Source organism: Rutilus rutilus, assembly GCF_951802725.1.
Source record: "Rutilus rutilus genome assembly, chromosome: 1".
Lineage (NCBI taxonomy): Eukaryota > Metazoa > Chordata > Actinopteri > Cypriniformes > Leuciscidae > Rutilus > Rutilus rutilus.
In genome coordinates this window covers 45,204,159-45,218,953 of record NC_140209.1, presented here as the reverse complement: position 1 = coordinate 45,218,953, position 14,795 = coordinate 45,204,159, and the positions used below count along the sequence as shown (strand labels likewise).

General features: G+C 36.8%; 1 protein-coding gene across 2 annotated transcripts; it reads right to left on the bottom strand.

Moving 5' to 3' along the window:
- Positions 1–352: 352 nt before the first annotated feature.
- mettl22 (methyltransferase 22, Kin17 lysine) lies at positions 353–14,355 on the bottom strand. 2 transcript variants are annotated; one of them, XM_084400967.1, is made up of 11 exons: positions 14,187–14,355; positions 13,698–13,839; positions 8,677–8,943; positions 8,555–8,595; positions 8,331–8,475; positions 5,014–5,085; positions 2,915–2,968; positions 2,544–2,624; positions 2,277–2,379; positions 1,694–1,862; positions 353–1,455 (listed from the first exon to the last, which is right to left on the bottom strand). In XM_084400967.1, the coding sequence occupies exons 2-11, from the start codon at positions 13,801–13,803 to the stop codon at positions 1,423–1,425; spliced, it is 1,071 nt and encodes a 356-aa protein (XP_084257093.1). In that variant the 5' UTR covers positions 13,804–13,839; positions 14,187–14,355; the 3' UTR covers positions 353–1,422. The 2 variants fall into 2 exon arrangements, with proteins under 2 accessions (XP_084257093.1, XP_084257092.1); XM_084400966.1 differs by having other exon boundaries at positions 2,915–2,993; positions 5,015–5,085; positions 14,187–14,312.
- Positions 14,356–14,795: the final 440 nt, after the last annotated feature.

Here is a 14,795-nt window from a genome sequence, read left to right as displayed (position 1 = left end):
TAATTTAAGTGATGAAGGATTTTGAAAGTCTGACAGTAGTGCTGAGTAAGGTTAACCCTGCCTGGTTTGAATGTTTGAAAATGATTTAACAGTTGAAAACATTCGTTAGACATTTAGAAAAGTAATCAAATGTAATCAGTTACATTACTTTAATAAAGTAATTGAAATAGTTACCCTACTTATTCAATTTTAAATAGAGTAACAAGTAATCTTACATTTCCAAATGAACCTTCCCAACATTGTGTCATTCACTGAAACGTAAATTTAGCTGCAGCAATTGACCCTTTTACCACTCTGAAAACCCCTGCTTTAGTCTAATTAATCAATAGATAGACAGACAAACAGACAGATAATTTGAAGACATTTATTAAATGTAAGAAACAGCCCGCACTCTAGTGCTATTGGTTCGTCCAATGATCAGTCTCAGGAGCGAAATGGGTCCATCAAAATGAACGATTCATTAAATTAGAAGATCTGCTCAAAAACACCAATTCCATGAAATATACATTAGCGTTTAGTCAAAAATACACATTCCCATATTGTATCCAATGCAAATGCTACATTCAGAGTGCACACATCATTACAAAACTATAGAATATGTACATTAAGATTAAGATTTAAAGGTAGCAATAAATTTAAATACATTTCAAGTGCTAATTCAGGTTCTCTCTACCTTTCAACTGTGCATTGAAACACCACAAACAAACAACAATACCATGCTGATTAATAAACAGAATGGCTCCATGAACAATTAGCCAAAGCAAGAAAAACTCGTCAGACCTGACAGGTCAGTCCTTTCCTAACTCCTGTAACCTCTAGTGTTCAAAGAAGGAACAACAACAATAACACTCTGGCACTTTACCTCTGTGCTGCTGTATATTTGCATGAAACGACTTTAAACGCGCGCTTGTGTGTGTACATATACACACACACACACCAACATATGATGCATATTTTTTAATGTATTGGATGCAAATGCAAAGATCTACAAATATCTACAGTTTAGGTCATAAAATGAATAAATAATATATTTGCATGATGCTCTTCAGTATCTTAAAATCTATATTTGCTGAAACACATTTTTGGCATAGGTAGTAATATTATATTACCTCAATGACAATACATTTGTGTTTGTTTTCAACATTTCATAAAATATGTCAATAGAATTTCCATAAACTCTCCCAATGATCCTTTGAAAAACTTGCCCCAAACCAACTCTAAAAATTAAACCAAAATGCACCAACGTTCTCGTCTGAAATGGCTTTCCTTTATAATTGTAGTTTTTAATGAACAAATTTAAGAGCAAATGATCAAACCAAATACTTTGAATTGCAAATTATAAGGAAAATAGGAATTACAAAGACAGATTCATTCTGCAAACATGGTGTTAAAGGGAAACTTAAAAACCCGTGGTGTTACATATTAAAGTCTTTCTGCTGTCACCTTCCAAAGTTCCTGCAGAGGAGCAGAGGATAGAATCCTTAATGAAATACATTTTGACACTGTTAATCAAAACACAATTTACTACAAGCATGAACAGCTCCCTCTAATGGCCCAAATGGTCAACCACCATTGTTTTTATTGCGCTTTATAGATAAAATGATCGATTGATACTACTGTATGTGATACATAATTAAAAACAAACAAACAATTGAATTATTTATAATTATAAATACAGACAAGCGCTTCTCACCAGCTGGTCCACCCTTTCATACTGAAAGAACTGTGAAAAGGAGATCTTCACAGGCTCAACCGTGAAATTCATCTTTCCATCTGTCATCTGCTGTAACTGGTCTAGGCAGTGACGGAAGTGATCATAAGCTTCACAAGCCACGTCCATGTGTCGAAGAGTGAAGTTCAATCTGCGGAAATACAGAAACCATTCAAAATAGAACAAGAGGTCTAGGTTTTTCTTGGTTAGCATGGCCCTGTTAGCCACTGCTGATAAATGCCATAACTACACCAATCATCTTTCTCCATTGGATGACTGTGTAAACTGACTAAATCAATATCAAATATTTCCTTAAAATAGATGATTTTCCTAAAGTATACTAATTGTTCTATTTATTTTATTATGTATTCATTATTTTATTAAAAAGTAACATACTTTAAGCTAAATATATAATAGCTAAATGATTTACCTAATGTATAATAATAATTATGAACTAATTATTTTATTTAAATTTAATTTATTACTGCTGACAGTTACAATGATGAATGTGAATGAAAAAAAAAAAAGAGCTACAAGTGATGTCTTGGTAACAGGCCATTCTAACCTCTTTTCTATGGAGATGTAGGATGTGCTGGGGTGCCGCATATTGCTGTAAAGTCTATATAGTATTCTGAACAGAGCGTCTGTAAGATCGTCATCATAGCACACTGAAGGGGAAGTACAAAACATTCTTAACAAATAACAAATGACCATCAATCAGGCTTTTATCATGCTCACTGAGAGCACCTATCATTATGTTAATACTCTCTCCAGTTTGTATTAAGGTAATGAATTCATTGTTAATTATGAAAAGCACTCCTTGCAAATGTACCATCTGCTGCGATCAAAACCGTGGTATTATCATGCAAGTCTGCTACTTCTGCGTCGGTCCAGCAGAACTCCAAATCAGCATCTGGGGAGAGTTGAAATATGAGGTGAAATGAGATGACAACCACATGTTGACTTTCAGAAGTCCTATTTCACAGGTCAGCATCACTGGTATTATGAGTGTGAGAAAGCCCTGTGAATTATACTGTGTCAACCGCCCATAGATAGACTATACTTCCCACTTAGAAATGGATTCTACAGAAGGTGAGGAGACTGCACAGCTCTAATAGACGTAACTGGTCATGTTACGATCGCAGTTCTGGCTCTGATCCACACCAATTAGCATCTCACACCTGATGTTCCTTGAGTTCTTACCTGTGCAGAAATCATCTGCCATCCAGTCCAGCTGCCGCACCTTTATTTCACTCTCTGATGGATGTTTAGAAGGGAAATCAAGATGAAGGAAAGAAAAAAAAGAGTATGAAATTACACTTGAACTATTTATGGAAGCCACCTATACGAGGAGTGATGGTTTGAGTAAAATGGCAGACCAACTGGATTACATCAATGAACTCATCAATGTTTTACCTGACAGACTCTATCCTTTACACATACACTCACCTAAAGGATTATTAGGAACACCTGTTCAATTTCTCATTAATGCAATTATCTAATCAACCAATCACATGGCAGTTGCTTCAATGCATTTAGGGGTGTGGTCCTGGTCAAGACAATCTCCTGAACTCCAAACTGAATGTCAGAATGGGAAAGAAAGGTGATTTAAGCAATTTTGAGCGTGGCATGGTTGTTGGTGCCAGACGGGCCGGTCTGAGTATTTCACAATCTGCTCAGTTACTGGGATTTTCACGCACAACCATTTCTAGGGTTTACAAAGAATGGTGTGAAAAGGGAAAAACATCCAGTATGCGGCAGTCCTGTGGGCGAAAATGCCTTGATGATGCTAGAGGTCAGAGGAGAATGGGCCGACTGATTCAAGCTGATAGAAGAGCAACTTTGACTGAAATAACCATTCGTTACAACCGAGGTATGCAGCAAAGCATTTGTGAAGCCACAACACGCACAACCTTGAGGCGGATGGGCTACAACAGCAGAAGACCCCACCGGGTACCACTCATCTCCACTACAAATAGGAAAAAGAGGCTACAATTTGCACGAGCTCACCAAAATTGGACAGTTGAAGACTGGAAAAATGTTGCCTGGTCTGATGAGTCTCGATTTCTGTTGAGACATTCAGATGGTAGAGTCAGAATTTGGCGTAAACAGAATGAGAACATGGATCCATCATGCCTTGTTACCACTGTGCAGGCTGGTGGTGGTGGTGTAATGGTGTGGGGGATGTTTTCTTGGCACACTTTAGGCCCCTTAGTGCCAATTGGGCATCGTTTAAATGCCACGGCCTACCTGAGCATTGTTTCTGACCATGTCCATCCCTTTATGACCACTATGTACCCATCCTCTGATGGCTACTTCCAGCAGGATAATGCACCATGTCACAAAGCTTGAATCATTTCAAATTGGTTTCTTGAACATGACAATGAGTTCACTGTACTAAAATGGCCCCCACAGTCACCAGATCTCAACCTAATAGAGCATCTTTGGGATGTGGTGGAACGGGGGCTTCGTGGCCTGGATGTGCATCCCACAAATCTCCATCAACTGCAAGATGCTATCCTATCAATATGGGCCAACATTTCTAAAGAATGCTTCCAGCACCTTGTTGAATCAATGCCACGTAGAATTAAGGCAGTTCTGAAGGCGAAAGGGGGTCAAACACAGTATTAAGGGGGTCGCACACCGGACGCGCAGCTCGGCGCCGTGCAGCGCCACGTCTTTTAAATTCGAACACATTATTCTCTATGAGAGTACACACACCGGCGGCGCCCAGCAACGGCTCAGGACCGTGTTCAAAATCATGCCGCGCCACAGAGCGCCATTTACATAGTTTTATATTAAATTTACATTTGTGTCTCAAATCGTAGTAAATGTATATACGGACTTAACCCTGTGCTGCAATATACATTTAGTTTTATATTTATTTACAGAAATCAGAAAATTGCTGAGGTTATCGGATTTTCAGGTGAGAGTTGTCCTAGACGTGGCGCGGCGCGGCGCTGAGCTGCGCGTCCGGTGTGCGGCCCCCTTTAGTATGGTGTTCCTAATAATCCTTTAGGTGAGTGTATGATGATGTTGACATTTACACTTAAGACAGAACATTATGTGAATGAATTAGCTTCAGCATGAAACCGATCTGTATTTGCCGTGTGTGTTGCACAGTGTTACTAAAGAACTGGCATGTTTTGTTTACACGATTACAGAGGCACAAAACCGAGGAGCACATGGCACAGGCGCTCTGCCAGAGGAAGTACTCCTTCCTTATGACACATTATCAACGTGAAAAGCTGTCGTTAATGAGAGAACGCTGCTTGAAATCCTGATATGGTGTTAATGTTTACCTTGGGGTTCAAAGTGCAGCTTGTTCAAAGTCACATTTCTCTGACACATGTTCAGAAGGTCTTCACCAACATCTGCAAAACACAAAGAGGCTTTCATTTAGTGAGCTAAAAACCTTCATCCATCATAACAAGCTTTTTATCTTCTGAAGATAATCACAAAGCTAAAATGTTTTGAAATGTGCGGTGACTAATTCCACAAATTGGCGCAGTATAAAAGACTACTAATAAGAAAGATGAGACTATTATACTAAATGAGACTGAAAAAGGATTATATTATACAGTATAATGATAGTTACATTACACTGATATGCTAATGTATTCACGTACTATTGGTGTAAAATTAAAGAGAGAAAAAATAAAAAGGTTTAATAAAGTCCAATAGACAATGTGTGGACATGAGTAAATGAGTTATGTACATTACTTACATTTCTATTTAGTGGCCAACAGGGATGCACAATATACAAGTTACATATCAGTCATCAGACAATATGAGAGATTTTTTAAAATCTTATCAGCCTATATTGAATATTTTATTGTGCATGCTCATTTCACATATTTTTACATGTAGATTACCTTTGTCATCATCAAACGGCCACTTAAAGGTCATTAAAACAAATTTGAATGCAAAAAAAATATACATCATATATTAATATACATGTAGATGTAATTATAAGCAAATCTCAAAATGAATATACATTTTTCATATTGTACATTTATGTTATAATGTAAATTCACATCGGATTCACACATGACTGACTTTATTTTTCACTTTAAGAGTTTTATTTTTTATTTCTTGAGACAAAATATTTCAGAATTTTGATATTGGTCATTAATTGATTGTTGGCCATGACACAAAAATAATCAGCTAATTGGCATCATCTATTATTTTTACATTAGTGCATCCTTAGTGCCCAAATGTGTTTGTGGACTATGAAACCTTTTAATCCAGTTCATGCCTGATTTGCATGAACATTTCTTTCTGCAACATATGAATATTTATCAAAGTAGTTTTTATCACAATTTAATGGTGCCCTAAAAGCTCCTTCCAGATTTTTATCAACTCACAATAAACTTTTGTAATTCCCCGCACAGTGGCAGTCAAATAAAGACAGGACTTAGAAAAGGTCCAGCACAAATCTCACAGGAGGGAATGTGTTAGTGAATACTGTAACATCATTCGCACAAAGCAATTAAACCACTGGCTTCTCCAGTCTACTCAACAGTGAAGTTATAAATCAATGTTCCTCTCTCTCTATCAAACAATCCAGAAAATGAAAAAGGTCTTGTTGTCACAAACCTAAGAGCAGCTTTTTGTCCATACCCTACTAATATAAACTTGACACAAAAGTCTGTCGAGAATAACATCTGGGAATAAAATCTACAACGTGCCTGTGTGTGATTTGTTCTGCAATCTTGGAGACTCTTTGAAGATAATGCTGTCGTTTATTGTCTACACCAAGCCTTTCCAAGCTCTTTAAAATGACGGCTCCATCTACTTCAACTGGTCTGAGAACATCAATCCAGAGTCATACAGACAGACATGGCTCTAATAAGTGACCTTCTTTCCAAAGAAACCTGGCTTTAAAAAAAAAACTTACAGAAAAAAATGAAATGGCAGCAATCATCAGAAAAAAAACATGGTAATCACTGCTTTCACACTACTGACAGGTCTTGACACTGAATGGATACTGTCCATTGTAAGAATGCTACTAAACCATCCTTTGACAAAGCTGGATTTTTTCAGTGTTCATGAGCATGATAGCAAAAATATTAACCATTTGCAATTATTTAATTTGGAAATAAAAATGATACATTTTGTTGTTTGTTGTCAATTATTGTAATCCTTGTATTCTGACTGACTATTCTGGTTGTCCCTTTCCCTCTTAACTGACATAATCTGTCAAATAAAACCTGTATCATGTTCTTTGGACCCTCTTCCTCCATCTCTTATGGTGGAAGTGCTGGACACTATTGGTCCGTGTATACAATTAATAGTTGTCTTATTAATGGCTGTGTTCCATCCTGTTTTAAACATGCAGTGATACAACCAGTCCTTAAAAAAAGGCTAATCTCTGCCCATTACTAATTTGAACTAATTATTGTCCCATCTCAAAACTTCCTTTTCTTTTTAAGGTTCTGAAGAAGGTTTTATTAGAAAAAAAATTAGAGAGGTTTCAGTCTTGTTTTAGAGCACAGTACTGTACAGAATTTGCTCTTTGGAAAGTGTTGACTGATCTGATACTGAGTATTGATTCGGATGACGTTCTGGTTCTTTTGGACCTTAGTGCAGCCTTAAAAGTGATCATTCAAATCGGTTGAAACTTCTTGAGCAGTATGTTGGAATTAGGGGATCAGCATTAATTTGGTTTTCGGGCCTTTCTTAAAGGATGAACTTTTTCAGTAGCTACTGAAAACTTCTCCTCCTTTTCTGCAGCTTGTATATGTGGTGTGTGCTGCTGGGTTCTATTCTAGGCCCCGTTTTGATCTTCCTGCTGCTTCCGTATCTGCTTCCATTAACCAATATTTTTCGTAAGCATCAGATTTCATATCATTGTTATGCAGACGATTAAAATCAGATAAGAACATGTCCCTTAAGACATTGTTCGACTGTTTAAGCGATATTAAAAGCTAGATGGCGGAACATCTTCTTCAATTGAACGACTCCAAAACCGAAGTGTTAGTTTTTGGTCCATCTGAATGTAACAATATCCTTTGTTACAATATCCCTAACAAAAGTCTTAGCCTTATAATCAACACAGTAAATTCTCAAGAAAGAAATTTATGAGCAATTTTTGATTCAACACTCAAATTTAATAAACAAATAAGTTCAGTTGTTAAATCAGCATTTTTTCAGCTTATGAAATAGGGTTATGGAATAGCTTGCCCTCGTACTTACGATCTTCCTCTTCTATACAGGTTTTTAAATCTTCGATTAAGACGTATATTTTTATGTTAGCTTATGAGTTCGATTAACGAGTTTCAGCATTGCTGAGGTAATAATGTAGGGTTTGATTGTATTACTTGTTACTATGTTTCTTTTTCTTTTTTTTTGCTCTTGCAAATTTGTGATTGTGATGACATGATCTGATTTTATTGCTATTACTCTAATTTACTTGCTTGTGCAGCACTTTGGTCAGCCCTGCCATTATTAAATGTGTCATATATACTGTATATATGTATGTATGCATGTATGTATATATATATACATACACACACACATACATATAGAATTATCAGCATGAACAGTCCCTGATCCATTATTCTCTAAAATGCACTTTTTTATTTAAACTACTAAATCAACTCAATTACATCACCACCTGTGCAGTACACCGTTTTAGCCACCATTGCCATGACAATGCTGGTCAGTCCCGTTCCAGCTCCAAGCTCAAGGACAGTAGTGCCTTTGAACATGCTTGCTTGTGCCAGGATGAAATCAGCCAATAGGAAAGCACCACGCCAGATCTGCAATGAAAAACAACAACTTTGAACAGTGCAATAGAGTAGACGTACTGCATAATTACCCATTCGTCGCTGTCCTCACCTGTTTCCCTACATCCTCCAGAGACGTCGCCATAGTATGCTCTGTTAGAACACATTTAAAGACATTTAAAAATATGACAAAACAATCCATTAAACCACATAAATCTCTAATGTAACCCTCACCAATCTTAATGATGTCACGGGCACCATCCTCCTCCTCCTCCTCAGAATCTTCATCCTGGTCGGTCAGCGTCACTGCAGATTGACTGAGGATAACTGGACATACTGCATCCCTGTTACAGGTGGGGTATCTGGGCCTTCTCACCACATCCAGGTCCCCATCTTCATCCCGAGGAACGTTTGATGCATCAGAGTTCTCATGGACAGGTGAATCACAGCCTGAGTCCTTCTCATTGTAATCCCGCAGAATCCTAAACTTTGAAGTGAAGACTAGACATACAAATGCAAATCCATTTTTAGTTAATATACAAAAGGTGTGAACTCATAACTGGCTTAGAACAGTCACACCAGCCTCAGCTACAGCAGATGCAAAGATCTTAAGTCAGCTACAGTATGGTGAGCTAATGAACTCTGGCTGTGGCAGACAGAATGACAGAGGCCTTTTTGCACTGAGCAGATACAGACCCTTTCCAAAAAATGTGAATATCATGGAAAAGTTTATTTATTTCCATAATTCCATTCAAAATGTTAAACTTCCTTAGATTATAGATTCAGGGCCCACAACTTAAACGATTTCAAGTATTTAGTTGTTTATTTGTACATAATTTGGGCTTCCAGCTCATAAAACCCACGAAAACAGGATTTCAAAAAATTTGAATATTACATGAAATCACACAGTGATACCATGGTCATTGAACCAGGTTTGGGTTATTTTGGCAGTGTGGGCAGGTGCAAATCCTGCTGGAAAATGAAGTCAGCATCTCCATAAAGCTTGTCTGCTGAAGGAAGCATGAAGTGCTCTGAAAAGATAGAGCACTGGTAGACGGCTGCGTTGAGTGGACAGCACAGTGGACCAACACCAGCCGATGACATGGCTCCCCAAACCAACACAGACTGTGGAAACTTCACACTGGACTTCAAGCATCTTGGATTGTGTGCCTCTCCATTCTTCCTCCAGACTCTGGGACCTTGGTTTCCAAATGAGATGCAAAATTTGCTCTCATCAGAAAAGAGGACTTTGGTCCACTGTGCAACGCAGCCGTCTACCAGGACATTTTCAGAGCACTTCATACGGACTTCATTTTCCAGCAGGATTTGCACCTGCCCACACTGCCAAAATAACCAAAACCTGGTTCAATGACCATGGTATCACTGTGTAATTACTGTGTGATTTCATGTAATATTCTAATTTTTTTAAATCCTGTTTTCGTGGGTTTTATGAGCTGGAAGCCCAAATTATGTACAAATAAACAACTAAATACTTGAAATCGTTTAAGTTGTGGGCCCTGAATCTATAATCTATGGAATTTAACATTTTGAATGGAATTATGGAAATAAATAATTTTTTTGGAAAGGGTCTGTATGTGATTTCTGCCTTTTCTGCAGTGGTAAAAACCATGTATGAGTCTGTCTGGTGCCATTTGACTGGGCCATCGATCGACCCAGTTCTAAGAAAAGAGTCTCTACATCATTTAGATGGATTTTTTTTGTAGTAGTGACAAAAAAGACAAAAGGTTTGATTAAACTGATTAGTTTGTATGCTTTACCGAAGAGGCATAAATCAGAAAAAAATAAATCATTAATAAATCATAAATCATTGTTCTACATTCACAACTGAAAGACACATAATTTTTTTTTTTATCTGATTAGGTCCATTTATAAGGTTAGTCAAAATTTCTTGAAAACAGACTGACATAAAAAAAAAAAAAAAAAAAAAAAAACATTCTTTGGCCTTTAAAGGTCCCATGGCATGAATTATTTTATTATTTATAATGTTTCCTGGGGTGCCCTTATAATGTTAGAATGTTTTTTAGATCAAAAGTGGTCATAATTTAGAAATAAAAGGTATTTTTCCTAGCCTGATTTTAGCGCTCTGTTTTAAGGGGCGTGTCTGTGTGAGACTTCAGTGTAAACGCCCACTGCTGTGATTGGCTGTCAGGCTTGCATATGAAATAGCTAGTTACATGTGGAACTCTCTCGAAAACTTTTACTATTACAGCTATTATATGTTTTTACTATTATAGCTATCGAGATTTACGAATCGTGAGAAGTTTTTAAAGTATTTAGATCTATTCCCATCACATAAAAGGTTGCAGTGATGAGCATTGAGCAGATGACAGCCTGTTGATCGCGTGAATGAAGATCTTATCATTGCAATTTCTGCACTCTCACTAATGCTTTCACCAATGCAAACATGATGTAAATACAGTAAGAGCTTCGTTGTGCAGTGTAACAGCGTCAAAACGAGTTTTGGTGTTTTTTGGTGTGTTTTGTTCATAACAAGTGTCCAGATAAACTCGCACTGTGTGATTGACAGCTTCAAGGGTGATTGGAAAGGGATTGTTCTTCGATCGCTTTCTGTAAATATTTTAATTTTCATCCTACTACGAGAAACGATGTGAAGTAGATATTTTAGTCACTGGCTTGATTTACTGATGCATAAACAGTATTTAACGATTTTGAGAGAAAGATTATCTGTCTGAACTTGAACAATTACACATCAGAAATTCTTCAGAGGCTCGGATGAAAGACCTAAAAAAATACTTTTGTGTTCATTTGTACATCCAAACACTGAGCAACTGCCATGCTTCTCTCGTTTGCAAGCCGTGATGTCTTTCGAGGAAAAAACAATATCACTCTCGCATGGTCGTAGCTCATTTTCTCATGGGCGGGCCAAATTCTCATGGGCGGGCAAAGCAGAGAAAGGGGAGGTAACCTTTCCCCTTATGACGACATAAGGGGAAGATTCCAGATTCGCCCGTCTGAGCTTTCATTTTCTCAAAGGCGAAGCAGGATACCCAGGGCTTGGTTTACACCTATCACAATTTCAAGCCACTGGGGGACCACAGGCAGGCTAGGGGAACTCATAGTTGTGTGACAAGTGAAATTGTCATGGCATGGGACCTTTAAATATTTTTTTGACTATTGTACATTTAAAGGTTTATTTTGTTTGTATGCTACTGTTCAAAAGTTTGGACTTTTTTTGAAAGATGTTTTTGAAAGAAGTGTCTTGTACTCTGTACTAAACTGTACTTATTTGATGTAAAATACAGTAAAAACAATATTTTGAAATATTAGTAACTTAAAATAACTTTTCTATTGTAATATATTTTAAAATGTAATTTATTCAGTTGATGGCAATTTCAGCATCATTACTCCAGTTGTCAGTGTCACAGGATCCTTCAAAAATCATTCTAATATGATGATTTGGTGATCAGGAAACATTTATTATAACCATCAATGTTAAAAACAGTTGCGCCTGCTTAATATTTTTGTGAAAACAGTGATCATTTTTTTAAGAATTCTTTGATTAACAGAAAATTCAAAAGAATAGCATTTATTTTAAGTAGATTACTTGCTGAGCCCAAACTTTTGAATGGCAATGTATGCAATGCCTAATTATATTATTATTGCATTTTATTATATGCATTTAGCATTGTTTCCCCTGCTGTTCACAGTTAGAACTGACCAGCAACTCATTTTTGAGTCTGCAACCCTACAGTTGAACAACTCTAAATCAAAGAATACTGCATTCAAATGTACTCTAATACAAACAAACAGAGATTTAATTGGGATATGAGAACAAAAGCACAGACATATTAAAGAGGTCTAGAGTAAAAATATTAGAAATTAGTTCTAGAGGTTTTGGACTAATGACAAAATGTGGCGTTTAACTTTGGATGGGAAAGAGTGAATCTTAAAACTCAATCTGGATTATTTTTAATTACTAATCTACTATGTTTAAAAGTGAGACTGATAGAGAAATTATGGGCACAGAACTTAGTGTCAAACTTTTAAAATTGAGCTTTCTGGTTGATGGAGTTCGCACAGCATGCATCTTATTACTCAAGAGCAGACCCATAAAGCTCGGTTTTACAGTGTCATCTCCAGTCTAGCGTTGTAAAGTCATCTCGTCTCTGCTGTTCAAAAATCAGGCTCTTTTTAGTTTTCTATCGTGATAGGTCGTATACAGTATAATTTCAGCTTCATTTAAGCCTAGCTGCTTTGGTGAGGATAATGAATCTCAGCCTATGCAACTGCGCTCATGTTCACATTTGGAGTTTAAAGGACAGAAAAGGCCACCCAGTAATGCTGTAAATGCACAGTAATAAAAATAACAGAACCTTGAAGTGATGAATGTTGAGAGCTCTGGCATTAACTTAGCAAAAACACTGGAACAAATTGCTGTGTTTATTTAGTTTGGCCACATAATAAAATCCTACTTTATGTGTGTATGTGTGTGTGATTATTATAAGTCGGAATTGAGTGCCAGCTGGTCATTCTTAAGTTCATAGGCTAATAACTTTCTAAAGGTAAACCTGTGTATACAGGGAATGGTGAACAGTCAGTGCGTAAATACTTAAGGCACACATGGAAACCGAATAGACAGGGATCAAGGCTATTAACACAAAAGGTTACAGTCGGTTAAGATAAACTCTCATACATGTAATACAGAGCACGGAAATTATGTTATCTGTAATCATGCCAAAAATAAGTGTAAAGTGATGGAAAAAAGCAGAAAGAAAAGCAAGAAAACAAAACACGGTGGAAAGGAAATAGCTCGGCTCAGAACAGCATACAAACATACACCTACACATGCAGCTTTTAATGTGTATACTGTGCACAGTACGCATGAAATACCAGGAAGACCCACCACAGACCTGCAACTCATTTTTGGTTTGTGACCCTGCAGTTGAAAAACACTAGCCTATGTGCTATCTCATGGATGTTCTACTTGGTGAAATCGCATTCACCTATGTGGTACATATGTGTACTGTGCACAGTATGCATATTAAATATAGCATGCATGAAATAGCTGGAAAGACCCACCACATTATCCTTCAGAAATCATTATATTATGCTGATTTGATCTTTATAAATCATAAAATATATAGGCCTAGCTGTCTTTTAAGTCTTAGGATGGGGGTCCCTCAGACAAGGAAGATCAAATTTGGGAGATTGTGGTATGTACAAAATGACAATTCCTACAATAAGATGCACAGATGTCTCCCAGCTCTCCTTACCTGGCTGTCCTACGCCGTTGAGTCTCTTCATGAGATGGCAAGCGTTTGGTAACAGCAGGTGCACATCAGACAGAACAGTGTCACTTCTAAATGTGACCTGGTCCATGACCACCCCTGCATGTCACCCTATGAAGGTCGAACTCTGGGGAACAGGGCAATTTCAATCAAATACCTCATCATCCCCTAACGTTACATGCAGTCGGAGAGATTATAAATCTGGAATTCTACACGAATGGAAAGACTATTTTCAGACAGTTCTACTCTAAAGGCAATAAGCAAGTGGTCTGGTGAAGGATTCAGACCACTTGAGACTTTTGGAGCTTTTGTTTGAGCTCGATTGAAAGCGATTATTCTTTTCTAGAAATATCTTAAAGTGGGCGTGACCATGCGTTCAAGAAAGACTCTCAAACTAAAGCCACTTTCTTTCTAACCGTTCCCTTAATTTTGTGGGTTAACCAGGAAGCTAAACAGAGAGTAGTTGATATTTACCGAGTTTTGACGAGGAGGAGTTTAGTCAAGTGCATAGATCATACTAAAATATAAGCGTAATAATATGATGAGATACTGTAGATAAAGGTTATATTGCAGCTTACAAGAGGTTAGACTTGCATAGTGTTACATTAAAAGCAAACCGTGTGTGTAAAAACCTTCTGAAAACAGTTCCACAACAGAACGCACTTGTACTTTATAATGCTATGAATTCAATTCAATTACTGCATGACTTCATGTCAATTTCATTTTTATATATTATTTTATTATTTGGCACATTTATAATCGGAAATATTATATTTATTATCAACTCTTTTTTACAATGTTTGTTAGTTATTAGGCTATAATAATTAATTATTGTTGATTATATTGATATAATAATACTTGTTATTAATAAAACGTTTATTATTCATACTATTATAAATTAATGATAAGATACTTATAAATGCAATTATGACCCCATAATTTCAATTCGTTTTTATTAGTATGGCTACACTTTATTTTAATGTGTCCCTGTTGCAGTGTAATTATAGGCTACATTTCAGTACTGAGTAATTTTAATTAACTGCATGTACTTACGATAGAGTTAAGGTAGGGTTAGGATTTGGT

Bases quoted from the DNA above. Each gene is read 5' to 3' on its own strand.
- mettl22 (XM_084400966.1), bottom strand. From the start codon at position 13,803: ATGGACCAGGTCACATTTAGAAGTGACACTGTTCTGTCTGATGTGCAC. The intron at 8,944-13,697 runs GTAAGGAGAGCT...TTGTATGTCTAG, and splicing joins CAACGGCGTAGGACAGCCAG to TCTTCACTTCAAAGTTTAGG. The intron at 8,596-8,676 runs GTGAGGGTTACA...GTGTTCTAACAG, and splicing joins CCGTGACATCATTAAGATTG to AGCATACTATGGCGACGTCT.